The 14,769-nt window shown below is 47.5% G+C and overlaps 2 protein-coding genes across 4 annotated transcripts in view; one reads left to right on the top strand and one right to left on the bottom strand.

Moving 5' to 3' along the window:
* SRRD (SRR1 domain containing) overlaps positions 1-11,612 on the top strand; it is a 16,007-nt gene extending 4,395 nt beyond the window's left edge. The window contains exons 2-7 of the mRNA XM_027050760.2: positions 6,595-6,635; positions 7,955-8,214; positions 8,303-8,401; positions 10,357-10,511; positions 10,950-10,995; positions 11,383-11,612. Coding sequence (XP_026906561.1) covers positions 6,595-6,635; positions 7,955-8,214; positions 8,303-8,401; positions 10,357-10,511; positions 10,950-10,995; positions 11,383-11,604 — 823 coding nt within the window. The 3' untranslated portion in view covers positions 11,605-11,612. The remainder of the gene's footprint in view (positions 1-6,594; positions 6,636-7,954; positions 8,215-8,302; positions 8,402-10,356; positions 10,512-10,949; positions 10,996-11,382) is intronic.
* The window catches only part of TFIP11 (tuftelin interacting protein 11), a 16,367-nt gene continuing 12,847 nt past the window's right edge, over positions 11,250-14,769 (bottom strand). For all 3 annotated transcript variants that reach the window (XM_027050748.2, XM_027050750.2, XM_053206449.1), the window contains 3 exons: positions 14,227-14,369; positions 13,594-13,759; positions 11,250-12,294 (listed from right to left, as the gene is read on the bottom strand). In XM_027050748.2, coding sequence (XP_026906549.1) covers positions 11,939-12,294; positions 13,594-13,759; positions 14,227-14,369 — 665 coding nt within the window. In that variant the 3' untranslated portion in view covers positions 11,250-11,938. The remainder of the gene's footprint in view (positions 12,295-13,593; positions 13,760-14,226; positions 14,370-14,769) is intronic.

Genomic DNA, 14,769 nt, shown 5'->3' with positions numbered 1-14,769 from the left:
ACATACAAAGTAGTGTTCATTGACTTTTTTATGTTATTGGTAAGGCTTCCAGGCAACAGTAGGCTATTAGTAGTTACATCTTGGGGGAGTCAGAAGTTATACTCAGATTTTCTACTGCACAGGGGTTTGGCACCCCTAACCCCTGCGTTGTTCAAGGGCCAATTGTATGTTGAATAAAAGTGGCAAGAGTAGGTATCCTTGCCTTGTTGCTGGTCATAGAGGAAAAGCTTTCAGCTTTCAGCGTTCACCATCGAGTATGATGTGGCTTGTCATATATGGCTTTTCTTATGTTGAGTTACGTTCTCTCCGTACCTGCTTTGTTGAGAGCTTTTATCAAAATGGATGTTGAATTTTGTCACATATTTTTTCTGTGTCTGTTGAGAAGTCATATGCTTTTTATCCTTAATTTTGTTAATGTGGTGTATTATTTTGATTCATCCCTGGAATAAATCCCACTTGATCATAGCATATGGTCCTCTTACTGTATTGGGTTAAGTTTGCTGATATTTTGTTGAGGACTTTTCCATCTATGTTCATGACAGATATTGGCCTGTGGGCCTCTCTTCTTTATGGCATCTTGGCTGGTTTGGACAAGGGCAATGCTGACCTCATAAAATGAGTTGGGAAGCATTCCTTCCTCTTGTTTTTCCTGGAAAAGTTTGAGAAGGATTGGTATTCATTCTTCTTGGAAGATTTGGTAGAATTCACCAGTGAAGCCATCTGGTCCCGGACTTTTGTTTGTTGGGAGATTTTTGATTACTCATTTAGTCTGCATACTGGTGATTGGTCTGTTGAGAATTTCTGTCCTTGTGATTCAGTCTTGGAAGGTTGTATGTTTCTGGGAATTTACCCTTCTTGATTGCCCAACTATTTGGGGTGAAACTGATCATAGTAGTTTCTTATGATCCTGTGTATATACTATTGTCAGTAATATCTGTTTCTTTTCTAATTATATTTGTTTGAGGCCTCCGTTGTTTGTTTTGTTTTTTTTTTTTAACCTTGGTGAGTTTAGCTACAAGTTTGTCAGCTCTTTTGTTGATCTTTCTATTGTCTTTTTAGTCTGTATTTTCACTTATTTCCATTCCAATCTTATTTCCTCCTTTCTGCTAACTTTAGGCTTCCTTTGTTCTTTTTCTAGTTCCTTGAGGTGTAAAGGTAGATTGCTTATCGGGACTTTACTTGTTTCTTGAGATAGGCCTGTTTCACTATAAACTTCCTTCTTAGAACTACTTTTTTTTTTTTTTTTAAGTAAGCTCTACACCCAGTGTGGGGCTCGAACTCACTACCACACTAGATCAAGAGTCACACGCTCCACTGTGAGCCAGCCAGGTGTGCCATTCTGAGAACCACTTTTGCTGCATTCTATAAATTTTGCTAAGTTGTATTCCACTTTCATTTGTCGTGAGGTATTTTTTGGTTTCTCTTTTGATCTGCTCATTGACCCATTGGTTGCTCAGCAAGCTCCGTGTTTGTGAATTTCCAGTTTTCTTCTTAGAATTGATTTCTAGTTCCATACCACTGGGGTCAGAAAAGATGCTGGATATGATTTCAGTGATCATTTTAGAAAGTTCCAGTCTCAAGTTTATTAAGGCTTGTCTTGTGGCCTGGCACATGATCTGTCTTGGAGAATGTTCCATGTGCACTTGAGAGGAATGTGTTCCACGTACTGCTTTTTGATGGAGAGCTCTAAATATACCTGTTAAGTCCATCTGGTCTAACTTGTTGTCTGAGGCTGATGTTTCCTTACTGATCTTCTGTCTGGATGGTCTATCCAATGATGTAAGTGAGGTGTTAAAATCCCCTACTATTCTTGTACTGCTGTCGATTTCTCCTTTTAGGTCTGCTCATATTTGCTCTACATATCTAGTTACTGCTAAAATTGGGTGCGTAAATATTTACAAATGTTGCATCCTCTTGTTAGATCGATTCCTTTATCACATAATGTTCTTCTTTGGCTCGAATTACAATGTTTGGATTTTTCTTTTCCCTCCTTCATTGGACTGAGAATCAGAAGATGATTTGTTAGCTGTGCAACCTGGAACAAAGCACACCCCTTCTCTCAGTCTGTTTTTTTCTCTGTAAAATAGAAACAACAAATTCTTCTCCCAGGCTCAAATAAGAGAGTGTGTATAAAAGAGCTTTGTGAACTGTGAGATGCTGTCCAGATACGAAAAGTGACAATGCTCATGATGATTATGCAACAACCAGATGTTCAGGAGAAGATTTTTTTTTAATTTTTCTAACGTTTATTTCTTTTGAGAGAGAGAGAGAGAGCAAGCATGCACAAGTTGGGGGGAGGGCAGAGAGAGAGGGGGAGAGAGAATCCCGAGCAGGCTCCATGTTCAGCACAGAGCCCAACACGGGGGGGCTCAGTCCCATGAACCATGAGATCATGACCTGAGTGGAAAGCGAACCAGATGCTCAACCAACTGAGCCACCCAGGTGCCCCCTTAGATTAAATTATTTGAACCTTTCACAAAAAATTGAGCATCAAAAGATGCTATAATTGGGGGCACCCATTGGGTCCAGTCAGTGGAGCATGCAGCTCCTGATCTCGGGTCCTGAGTTCGAGCCCCAGGTTGCAGGGTAGAGTTTACTTAATTAAAAAAAAAAAAAAAAAGGAAGAAGATGCCATAATTGGACTTGTTTTCCTTTTGACCCCTTTAGGCATTTCTCCCACCTCCAACCCCCTACCTCTGGCAACCACTCATCCGTCCTCTGTATCTGTGAGCTCGGTTTTTTGGTTCTGTTTTTTGTTTTGTTTCGGTGTTTTGTTTTTGTTTTTTAAGATTCTACGTGTAAGTTATTTAGAATATTTCTCTTTTTCTGTTTGGTCTGTTTTACTAAGCACAATGACCTCAAGGTCCATCCATATTGCAGATGGAAAGATTTCATTCTTTATTATGGCTGAGTAGTATTCCATTGTGTATGTACACCATAGTTTCTTTGTCCATTCATCCACTGATGGACACTTAGGCTGTGTCTATATTTTCATTCATAAATAAGGCTTCAGTGAACATAGGGGTGCATGTACCTTTTCCAGTTAGTGTTTTCATTTTCTTCAGATAAATAGAAGGGGAATTGCTGGATCATATGGTAGTTCTATCTTTATTTTATTTTTTAATGTTTATCTGTTTTTGAGAGAGAGAGAGAGACAGATAGAGCGTGAGCAGGGGTGGGGCAGAGAGAGAGGGAGACACAGAATCCGAAGCAGTCTCCAGGCTCTGAGCCATCAGCGCAGAGCCCGATGTGGGGCTCGAACTCGTGAACTGTGAGATCATGACCAGAGCCAAAGTTGGACGCTAAACTGAGCCACGCAGGTGCCCCATTTTTAATTTTTATGAGGAACTTCCTTACACTTTTCCATGGTTGGCTGCACCAATTTACATTCCCACCAACAGCGAATAAGGGTTTTCCTTTTCTCTCCATCTTTGCCAACACTTGTTCTTTCTTGTTTTTTTGAAAATAGCCATCCTAACAGATGTGGTGTGGTATCTCATTGTGGTTTCGATTTGCCCTTCCCTTGTGATTCATGATGTTGAGCATCTTTTCACGTACTCGTTGACCATCTATATGTCTTCTGTGGAAAAATGTCTATTTGGATCTGCCCATTTCTTAATTAGATTGCTTGGGTTTTCTTGTTACTGAGTTGTAGGAGTTCTTCATATTTTGGATATTAATCCCTTATCAGATACATGATTTGCAAACGTTTTCCCGTACAGTGGGTTGCCTTTTTATTTTGTTGATGGTTTTCTTTGCTGTGCAGAAGCTTTCTGGTTTGATATAGTCCCACATGTTTATTTTTGCTTTTGTTTTTACTTTTGGTAATCAAATTTTGAAAATCACTACCAAGACCTATGTCAAGCAGCTTTTCCCCTCCGTTTTCTATGAGGAGTTTTATGGTTCCTGGTCTTATATTCAAGTCTTTAATCCATTTTGGGTTAATTTTTGTGTACGTTGTAAAATAGTGGTTTCATTCTTTGCATGTGGCTGTCCAGTTTTCCCAACACCATTTATTAAAGAGGCTGTTCTCTCCCTCTTGTGTATTCTTGGCTCCTTTGTCATAAAGTGTTTGACCCTATATATTTGGGTTTATTTTGGGCTTTCTCTTCTGTTCCATTGATCTGTGTGTCTGTTTTAATGCCAATACTATATTGTTTTGATTACTGTAACTTTGTAGTAGAAATCTGAAATCAGGAAGTGTGCTGCCTTTAGCTTTGTTTTCCTTTCTCAAGATGGCTCTGGCTATTCAGTCTTTCATGACTCCATACCAATTTGGGGATCCTTTTTTCTATTTCTGTGAAAACTGAGATTAGAATTTTGATAGGAATTGCGTTGCGTCTGTAGGTGGCTTTGGGTAGTATAGACATTTTAACACTGTTCTTCCAATGCATGAGCACAGAACATCTTTCCATTTACCTCTGTTTTCGATTTCTTTCCTTAATGTCTTATAGTTTTCAGTATATAGGCTTTCACCTCCTTGGTTAAGTTTATTCCTGAGTTTTATTCCGGTGTTTTATTCTTTTTGATGCAATTTCAAATGGGATCACCTTCTAAATTTCTTTTTCTGATAGTTAATTATTAGTGTATAGAAATGGAACAGACTTTTGTGTATTGATATTGTATCCTGCAACTTTACTGAATTCATTTATTAGTTTGAACAGGTTTTGCGGGGGAGTCTTTAAGGTTTTCCACATGTCATCTGCAAATAGCGAGTTTTACTTCTTTCCTTTCTTGTTTCTATGCCTTTTATTTGTTTTTCTTGGTAATTGCTCTGGCTGGGATTCTAATTCTATATTGAATAGAAGTAGCAAAAGTGGGTATCTTTATCTTATTCCTGATATTAGAGAAAATAATAACAGCTGAAACTTCTCGCCATTGAATGTGATGTTACGTTGGGCTTGTCACATGTGGCCTTTATTATGTTGAGGTATGTTCCCCCTATACCCACTTTGTTGGGAAATATCCATCATAAATGGATATTAAATTTTGTCAGATTCTTTCCCTGCATTTCTCAACATGGTCATATGATTTTTATTCTTCATTTTGTTAATGTGATGTATCATGTTCATTAATTTGCATGTGTGAACTATCCCTGCATCCCTGGAGTAAATCCCGCTTGATCATAGTGTATGATTCTTTTAGCATGTGGGTGAATTTGGTTTGCTAGTATTTTGTTGAGCATTCTTGCATCCAAATTTATCAAAGACAGTGGCCTGTAATTTTTTTGTAGTGTCCTTGTCTGGTTTTGGCATCAGGGTAATTAATGCTGGCCCCAGAAATGAGTTTGGAAGCATTCCCTCTTCTGTTTTTTTGGGGTTGTTTTTGTTTTTTATTTTGGTTAGGGGGAAGCTTGGGAAGGATCAGTATTCATTCTCTGAATGGTAGAATTCACCATTAAAGCCGTCTAGTTCTGGCCTTTTGTCTTTTTGGAAGTTTGAAATTGCCGATTCTTTTGGGTTGTCCAAATTGTTGCTGTGTATTTTCACAGTAGTCCCTTTGATCTTTTGGTTTTTTGTGGTTGTAATATCTCCTCTATCATTTCTGATTTTGAGTCCCCTCTCTCTCTCTTTTGTTCTTGGTGTGTCTAGGTAAAGGTTTGTCGATTTTGTTACTCGTTCAAAAAATCTGCTCTTTTGTTGATCTTTTTTCCTATCTTTTTTTGGAATCTATTTCATTTATTTTTGTTCTGGTCTTTGTTATTTCCTTTCTACTAACTTTGGGCTTTGTTCTTTTTCTAGTTTGTGAGGTGTAACATTTGTTTATTTATTTCAGACTTTTCTAGCTTCTTGAGGTAGGCCTGTATTGCTATAAACTTACCACTTAGAACCATTTTTGCGGCATCCCAAAAATGTTGGTCTGCCTCTAGGTTAAATTCTATTTTGTCTGATATAAGTATAGCTCTCCCAGCTCTCTTCTGGTTTCCACTCGCACAGAACATCTTTTCTGTCTCCTCACTTTCTGTCTGTGTTGTCCTTATGTCCAAAGTGCGTCTTTTGTGGGCATCACATGGATGGGTTGGTGTTTTCAGTCATTGTATATCTTTTGATTGGACAAATTCATCAGTTTGTTTTAAATCACTGTTGACAGTGTTTTGCTCTGGTTTTGCATAAGCTGGTTGACCTGAATAAAGAAAGCCTAGACACTGTTTTTGTCTCTCCTTTTACTTCCACCTTGGAATTAGTTGTGATAAGGCAAAGACTGTTTATTGAGTACCTGCTGCATGCAAGGCACAGTGCTGTGTGTTGACTCATTTGATCCCTTTCATAATCCTGCTTGATAGGTATGATTCTTTTCCCCATCATAGGGGTGAGGAAACTGAAACTCAGAGAGCTTAAACCTGGGCAGCTAGCAACTATTTATGGAGCTCTGCATCTGTGCCAGGCGGTGGTGTGGACTGACCCAGACCAGTCCCTGGGAATTGGGTCATCCTCCAGCCACCCTTCTGCCCTCTCGGAGTGCTGGCAGTGCTGGTCTGGCTCTGGACATGCACACTGTGAATCCCCGCATCCAGCTCATGGTCAGGAGGAGGGCCACTGGTGGGGGCGGCCTGCAGAAGGTTGGGAGATGACCATGCCTTTTTTTTCGTAACAGGGAGGACCTGCTTCTCTCTGATTTCTGGAGTCTGGCCCTAGGTGGGTACCGCCTGGCGAAGGCTGGGGGTGGTAGGTGTGGGAGGAGAGCCTGAATGTGGGCAAAGGAAGGAACACAGTCCTCATTGGATGATATTTTCTTCACAGAGCGGTGTCCATGCTGGGTTCTCATTCTGACTTCCCACTTATAACCATGTGCCTTGGCACTTAACTCTGAGCCTCAGTTTTTCTTTGAAAGAGAGGTAACAAAGTACACACCCTGTGGTGTAATTTTGAGGATTAAATGAGGCTATTCAGTTAAGTGCTTGGAACAGTGTTTGCCTGTGCATGGGAGACCATACGTCCAGCTGTCACTGTCATTGTTGAAATGTATACTTAGCGAGCTCTTTTCCCCGACTTTGCAGTGGAGGCTTGTTTTTCCCCACATGGTTGTAACCTCCTCCTCGACAGAATCTGTGGCCATCTGAATATTAACATGTGCAGCAAACATACCAGCAGTCACAGTCTGTATGGAGGGACATTTAGTTATTTTTTCCTTCATTTTTCAGTCATTCTACATAACGGTGCAGGGAGCACCTTTACGCATAAAGCTTTTACCAAATGTAGGGTGATTCTCTTCGGATGTATTCCTGGAAGAGGAATTATGCAGTGAAAAGGCGGTGACTGAGTTGATGTCTGTTGTCAAGTTTTTCCAGAACTGCTTTTACCAATCAGTTCCTCACATGCCCTTTCCCAGCCGGGGGTCTCATTCACAGATCTCTTCACTAAGAAGTGAAAACTGCCGTCTTGCTGTGGAAACATAGGGCCTTTTGTTTTTCGGGTGCAGGTTTGTTCAAGTAAGTTCAGTGCCAGTGAAATGAGAGACCAGAGAACCTGCTGCTATAGAAGAAGATGTAAACAGATTATTTTTTGTTAGACTCAAAAGCCCCAGTCTACCTTTTTTATTCTTTGAACTTTTTACACGATGTTGAGAGCTCTGCTCCTCGGTTCTTTGTTATCATCAAAAAAGTAGGTACTTCAGAGCATAACCTGCACTTACCAGGCACCTCCCACCAAATTAGAATGAGCTCCCATTAGAGCTTTAGGTGGAAACTGTGCCCATAAATGAAACCTATTTTTTGCTGGAGACATCTGTGGGGTTGCAGGCCATGGGCATGCAGGGACCAGGACAGCCTGTCTGTGTGGGCGGGCGTGGCCACATGCCCCAGGCATGTTTGGGAGCGAGGCCTGCAGCCTTCTTTCTGAGGAGCTGAAGCCTTTACTGGCCTCCTTTTCTCCCTGGGGCTGTGGCCTCGCGTGGATGGTTGGGTTCACGGGGCCAGAGCATGCCCTCTGACTGTGTTCCGGGCCTGCTCTTTCAGAAACCATCAACGGCTGTCTGACGAAACATCTGGAACAACTGAAGGCCCCAGTGGGGACTCTCTCGGAAGTCTTTGGAAACCTGCATCTCGACTCCTCGCCAGATGAGTCGGATGTGGCCCCCGGCTGCCTCCCAGGAGAGACCCTGGTGCCGGGAACCTGCCGTCTGAAGTGTGTATGCTATGGCCTTGGGAACTTTGCCACCTGCGTCATGGCTAGAAACCAGCTAACGTTTTTGCTTCTCTTCCTGGAAAAGTGCCAGGTAAAGTTTTGGATTCTTCTTTATCGTCCCTCCGCTGGTCTTGCACACGGATCTTCGGGTTGACGGGGCTCATTCTTCCCTCCCGCAGATTCCCAGAAGGCACTGCTGGGTGTATGACCCTGTGTTTAGCCAACTAGAAATTGCAGTTCTGAATAGCCTCGGTGTGACTGTCCTCAGTGAGAACGAGGTGAGCGGGGGAGGGGAAGGGGAGGGGGGAGCTGTGTAACTGACGGGACCCCGGGCTGTGCCATGTAGACACCCTCGCTCTGAGACAGCAGTCAAGTGTCCCACCACACACTTGCCTTCCCAGTGCCTGGAACGTGGGACCCATCAGTACCCGCATTGTGGCCTATGTGGTACCCATCACAGAAAAATAAATCGTACAAGTGGCGTGAACTGAAACCTGTTATATTTGCAAAATTCCTTTTACTTCTTTTGAGGGAGTGTAAGAAGGGGAGGGGCGGAGAGAGAGACAGAACGAACAAGAACCAAGCAGGCTCTGCACCAGCAGCATGGAGCCCAGTGCAGGGCTCGAACCCACGAATTGTGGGATCGTACCTGAGCTGAAAGCAACAGTCGAGGCTTAACTGACTGAGCCACCCAGGCGCCCCTGTTTGCAAAATTCTTGTGAGAATTGTGTGTCCAGGGACTATGGTAATTTACTAAATTGGTATTTACTGTGGGATGAAAAAATGAAGGGCTACAGTCTCGGTGCCTCCAATGAGGGCCTCCTGGTTGGAATTTACTGTCCTAGGGGAGGGTATGGAAGGGGACAGAATAGCTCTCTCTGAACCTGTAGCCATCACCCGTAGCGTCTGGCTGGGTGGCGGGTAGATGCTGTGCCCTGCATGCCCTAAATAGTTGGCATGTGAAATTTCTGAGCCCTGGAAGACAGACAGTCCTTTCCTAGGCAGAGGGCAGAAGCCAGCGTACAGGCACAGACTTCTGCAAGTAGTTTTGCCTTGTTTGGGGGATTGCAGACAGAATAATCCTCTGACTCCTGTGTTCCAAAACAGCCATCTCCTTGCTTTTTACGAAACTCAAAAGCTAGGCCCAGCTGAGAGAAGAGAATCCTTTGCCGGTGTTGGCGAGGCCCTGAAACGCTGCCGCTCCCTTCACCCCATCTTTTCTGAGTGCCTGCCCCGTGCTGGGCGAGATCTGGGGGGAGGCCAAGATAAATGCAGGCCCGGTCTTCAGGGAGCCCGTGGTCCCATCAAGGCATGTGGCCTGTAACCAGTAAACGGCGAGCAGAACAGTGAGGGGGAGCCACCACGTGCTGGAGCTGAGAGGGGAAGGCACCCCGCGCCGGCTGGAGGGAGTCCTGGGTCAGAGCCGAGCCGGGACCGGAGGTCCACCGGGTGTCTGCTGGAGGGACCGAGGCAGGGGCACAGGCCGCCTGTGCAGAGCAGCTGTTGGGGAGCCACTGCCCGTTCGTGAACACAAGGGAGAAGATGACGGAGTGCAGAGGCCCAGGGGAGGCAGGCCCAGGCAGCAGGGGGAGGGCCTGTGTCCCTGCCGCGGGTCTGGCTATGGAGCCACGGTTCTCAAAGAGGGGACAGTTGTATCCCCCAGGGGACAGCTGGAAAGGACCGACTGTGATAGGGGTCTGCAGAAAGGGACACAGGAGGCCTGGAGTTCACCAAGCACAGTCCACGGGCACAGTAACCGTTGCCCTCCATCCTGCCCTTGCTGTCATGGACCCAAAGGCCCCTCTGCGGACCCAGAGCTGCGATCACAGGACACACATTTATTCAGTCGACACAGGTTCTTTCTGGACATCGCGATTTCCAGACTTGTAGCCCCATGTCGCTGTATAAGTTTCAGTCGTGCTACGTTAGGACAGAAGCGTTCCAGAGAGGGGGGCATCTGTTTCCAGGGGATAGGTTCACCTGCCTTCCCCGCAGCTCACTGTTCTTTCTGGCGAGGCTGACACAACCTGGAATACGGGTTGAAGGCGTCCGGGGTGATCGGATACACGTGTCCGTTGTGAAGCGACTCCAGCGAGGTTTGTTAACACACGTGTCCACTCACACTCGTACGCTTTTATTTACTTTGTGGTGAGAACGCTCAGCTCGGTCCTCCCCTCCCCCTCCCCTCGTGCTCAGAGCGGAGGGGTTTACACTGTGTGTGTGGCGCCCCCAGGAGGGAAGACGCAGCGTGTGGGGCGAGCCCACTGTCTTTTACATGCCCCACTGCGGGACGGCCCTGTACAACAACCTCCTGTGGAGCAACTGGTCGGTAGACGCCCTTTCCAAGATGGTCGTCATCGGAAACAGCTTCAGGGGCCTTGAGGAAAGGTGAGCGGGGAACGGGGACGTGCCTGTTCCTGACGGACCCGCAAGCGGGAGACGTTGCCATGACTCGTGCCCAGACACTTTCCCGTAGGAACCCGGACGGGCTCAGAGGGGGGCGTGAACCCCGAGTCAGGCTGCGGCACGAGTTAAGGAGTCTTTTGCCAAGATTCCCTCCCTTCCCTTAAGACGGACAAGTTTCCGAAAGTGGGGGAAACCGACCTCTCCCACAGCTGCTCACACCTACACACACCCGGGTGTCCACCGCCACGTCTCCCTTGATGAAATGGGGGGGGGGGGGGAGGGCGCACGCTTTCTCTGATTACTGCACCTGTTCCACAGTCCCCCTCCTTTTTAAAACGTTTGTTGCCTTTAAGCCGCATTGCTTTTCTGTAATACGCTCTCATTCATCCTAGCCGTGACGTTGTTTTCTTTAATTTCTAGGTTGCTGGCAAGGATTCTGCAGAAAAATTATCCCTACGTCGCAAAGGTATCTAAACAAAGGGGCAGGGATGGGAAAGGGTGTGGGACCAGACCACTTCTCCCTTCCTGTGAAGAACTCTGCCTGGACGTGCGTGGGAGGACGCTGACGAGGGGCTCACGGAGGGCGCGGTGAAGGTACTGCGCCCGCTGAGTTTTCTCCATCGCTCTGTGTCGCAGAGAGCGATGACCTGCCCTTCGTTCTCAGTATCGAGCCCTACATACTCACTGCCCTTGGACCTTCCAGTTCATCACCAAAAGCACTTGAATTAAAATATCCTAGTCCTTTTATTTTTTTTTAAGGTAACATGGGGTGACTAACAGATCACACACGGGAGCGTGGGGTTTACTGTGACCGTCCGGTTTGTACATTTTACATCTGAATGTTCCTGCTCAGGTTTTGCAGGGACTGGAGGAGCTTGGGCTGCCGGAGACGCCACAGTACGCGGACGTATTCAACGACACCTCCGTCCACTGGTTCCCTGTACAGAAGTTAGAACAGCTCCCCATGGACACGTGGGCATTTCGGGAAGAACCAGACTACGGGGACTGTGAGGACCTTGAAATCATCAGGAACAAGACAAGAGGTCCTTTGGTTGCTGACCTGAAGTCGCCATGACACGGTGCCAGCCGAGGCAGAAGCAGCTGCCCCCGGAGAGGACGGGGGAGGCTCCACGGAGGGAGTGCCGACAGCCCCCTTCTTTGCAGTGGGCCAGATTGCAGAGCACCGGGAATATTCCATTCGGTTCTCCCCCTTAGACGAGGACGTGCTGTGGAAGGGCTCGGCATAAAGATGCACCTCCTGAGCGTTGTGTCTTATGTCCTTTGCTGGCAACCTGACCCGATAGGGAATACTCCCGGATGGAGAGTAAGTACTCTTTCAAGGCTGGTTTCAAACACTGTTTATTCATAACCACGTCCGTCTCCAGTGCACGTGTCCAGCCTGCTGCCCTCTACTTGGCCATGTCAATCAGGCTCTGCAGGGAGGTGGGCACCCAGGTCTTCTCGCCCTGGACGAACACCACCCCGCGGTCGATGTAGATGACGATGCGGCCAAACGTGTAGAGCTGCTTCCCTTCGTGTCGCTTCCCGATGACCGGCATGAAGACAATGTTGTGCTCCTCGGCCTTGGTCTCAATGAGGTCCTTGAAGTTCATGGGCACGGAGCTGGCGGCCACGCCGATGCCCCTCTGGGCCATGTTCTCAGCCTCCCGTCGCTCCTGCATGGCCTCGTACTGGAAGTCCTTCCTCCGCTCCGTGTGGGTGAGGTAGGCGATGTTCTCCCGTGCCCCGGGCTGCATGTAGGCACCTGGGAGACAGGGGAGGGGAGGGGGGGAGTGAGGACAGGTGTTGTGACCCACAGGGAAATGGAGACTGCTTTGGCAAAACCTGCCTGTGACTCCGTGAAGGGCGGTGGGGCCTTGGGGGCACAGAGAACTGAGATGGACACTAAGCACCTTCCGGGAAGCTCAGGCAGCTGTCCGCCACCACAAAAAAACTGGAATGATGTGTAATAACCAGAGAGATGCTAAACATAAAATCCCACAAGAGATTCATCCCCCCAGGGCCGGAAACCTTGACAGCACACGGCCTAGCCTAGTTCTATTTTTAACGTCTCCATACAGGCCCGGCCCCGGAAGGATTCAGAATGCAACTGGGGAGCCGAAACAGCTGCTGAAGGACAGCACGGGGCCACAAATGCCCGGTGCCGAGGGGTGTGGATGGGAACAGCTCTGGGAGGTGGCCTGGGCCCGGGCTGGCTGAGGAAGAGTTTCTAGAGAGGGTGGAAAAGGGAACGGCCCCCTGAAGGACCTGGGTAAGTAGAGAGCACAGAAGTACACCCACCTCATTAAACAGAACGTATAACCTACAAACTCGATTTTCATGGAACAGACTCAGTCAAAGGGTTAAAGGCTCAGGAAATAGAAACTACAACCCTAGCTGTCACTCTGGCTGGGTAACCTTGAACAAGCTCTCGGCCCTGAGGAGCTTATCTGGGAGGCAGCACTGGCCTGGGTACTCCGGTGGCCTTCACATGGAGACTCGAGCACACTGACACAGGACAGACTGACTTGGTCGGGAGCTGGGGACGGATATTAAGTGGACAAGCACCTGCCTGCTGCGGAGACAGCAGAGACCCCGCCCGCAAAGTGCGACACGCACACTGTAGCTCACTCGATCCCTGGAAGTACGCATTAGGACTGTTTCACAAGGAAACAAAATGGGCCAGGCAGGCTTAGCAACTGCTAGGTGTCAGGCTGTGCTCCGGCTCCTGGTCGGGGGGCCATCATGCCTGAACAGCACACACAGCTGTTCACGGAGGCATGCCGGCGAACGTGAAAAGCCACACGGCAGTGATCACGAAGGTGGCCCCAGAGGTAGGCCCCCTACAGTGAATCCAGCCACAGTCGGACTCGGGTCAGGGGCAGATGCCCCTCCCAGTGCCGGGAGAGCCGGGCAGTGTGTGCTGGCTAACTGTGTAACCAGGTCTGCTGGGCAAGTGTCCGCGTTGGAGCGGGCCGCCCACAGGGACTTGATCCCGTGTCATTTACGTGATCAGAAGCACGGCGCTCAGGGCCAGGATGTCCCAAGCGGACTCTCCACTCACCGACGTTGGAGGACACTGCCCTGTTCATGATATCGAGCGCTTCGTTGAATTTGTCCTTGACGGATGGGTGTGCCAGCACTTGATCTGAGAACATGGACTTCCAACCCAGGTACCACTTGGTGATCTCCTCATAATTTGGGCTGTTACTAAGCCAAGAGCACAGCACCTGCCAAAAAGACAACAGGAACCACGCATCCATAAGGCAGAACTTCAAAGGGACCTTTTACTTTTGTTCTGATTGTGGTCCTGCAAGCTGGTGACACTTGCACGGGTTTCTAGGGGCTGAACAGTCTGGCATTTAGAGCGTGAAATTTGGAGTCAGCTTGGCAGCTAAGTGCTTTGCACGTAAACTCCCTGAACTGCATCCGCCCGTCTAAACAAGACGCCAGTCCCTACCCCCGAGTTTCTGTGTGAGGAGTGGAGGTGACGCACATCAAGTGCTTTGCATCTGGCACATGGCAAGCGTCCAATAAATGGTGGTCACTATTACTGCTTATTTATGTTACATATCACAGCTCTGTTATCTGACAGTTGTCCAAGGATCAAGCTCCTAGTCAGACCTCGGCAGAAAACTGAGTGAAGCCTCTCTGCCTCCAGCCCATCCCTCAGAAGACACAGCAAAGCAGGGTGTACCTGAAGCCACTTGGGGAAGAAGTGCTTTTCGAGAAGCCCCACCAGGCTGGAGACGGAGATCATTCCTTCCCAGTCGATGACCCAGTAAAAAGCATCCATGTGCTGCTGGTGAGGGTTAATGACTAATTCCCCAAGACACATCCCTGCAAAAGAAGCCCGGTCTTTAAGGCAAAGCCACAGAAGCACAAAGGGCAAACTCTCCAGTGGACAACGCTGGTCGTTAATCCATTTCTATACATCAATCCCAAGCTCTTGATAGGGCAACTCTTAAAAACCATTTTCCTCTATAACCCAGAAATACTGTATATTTAAAATCAAACACCACAAAAAAAAGGCAGAACGCCAACGTTTCTCATGTCACCAGAAGCCCAAACGAGACCAGTTAGGAACCAGGAGGCACGGGGACTCTGATGTCCCTGATGCCAGAAGAACCCTGAGCACGTTTATATCCCAGCTCTGTGCACGAAGCGGCACTCATGGTGAGCAGCACCATGTGCCGGGCTTTCTACGGAGCTCCAAGAGCGGGTCTTACAGGGCACGGAT

This window comes from Acinonyx jubatus, chromosome D3, assembly GCF_027475565.1.
Source record: "Acinonyx jubatus isolate Ajub_Pintada_27869175 chromosome D3, VMU_Ajub_asm_v1.0, whole genome shotgun sequence".
Taxonomy (NCBI): domain Eukaryota; kingdom Metazoa; phylum Chordata; class Mammalia; order Carnivora; family Felidae; genus Acinonyx; species Acinonyx jubatus.
This window is presented reverse-complemented; position numbering and strand designations above follow the sequence as displayed.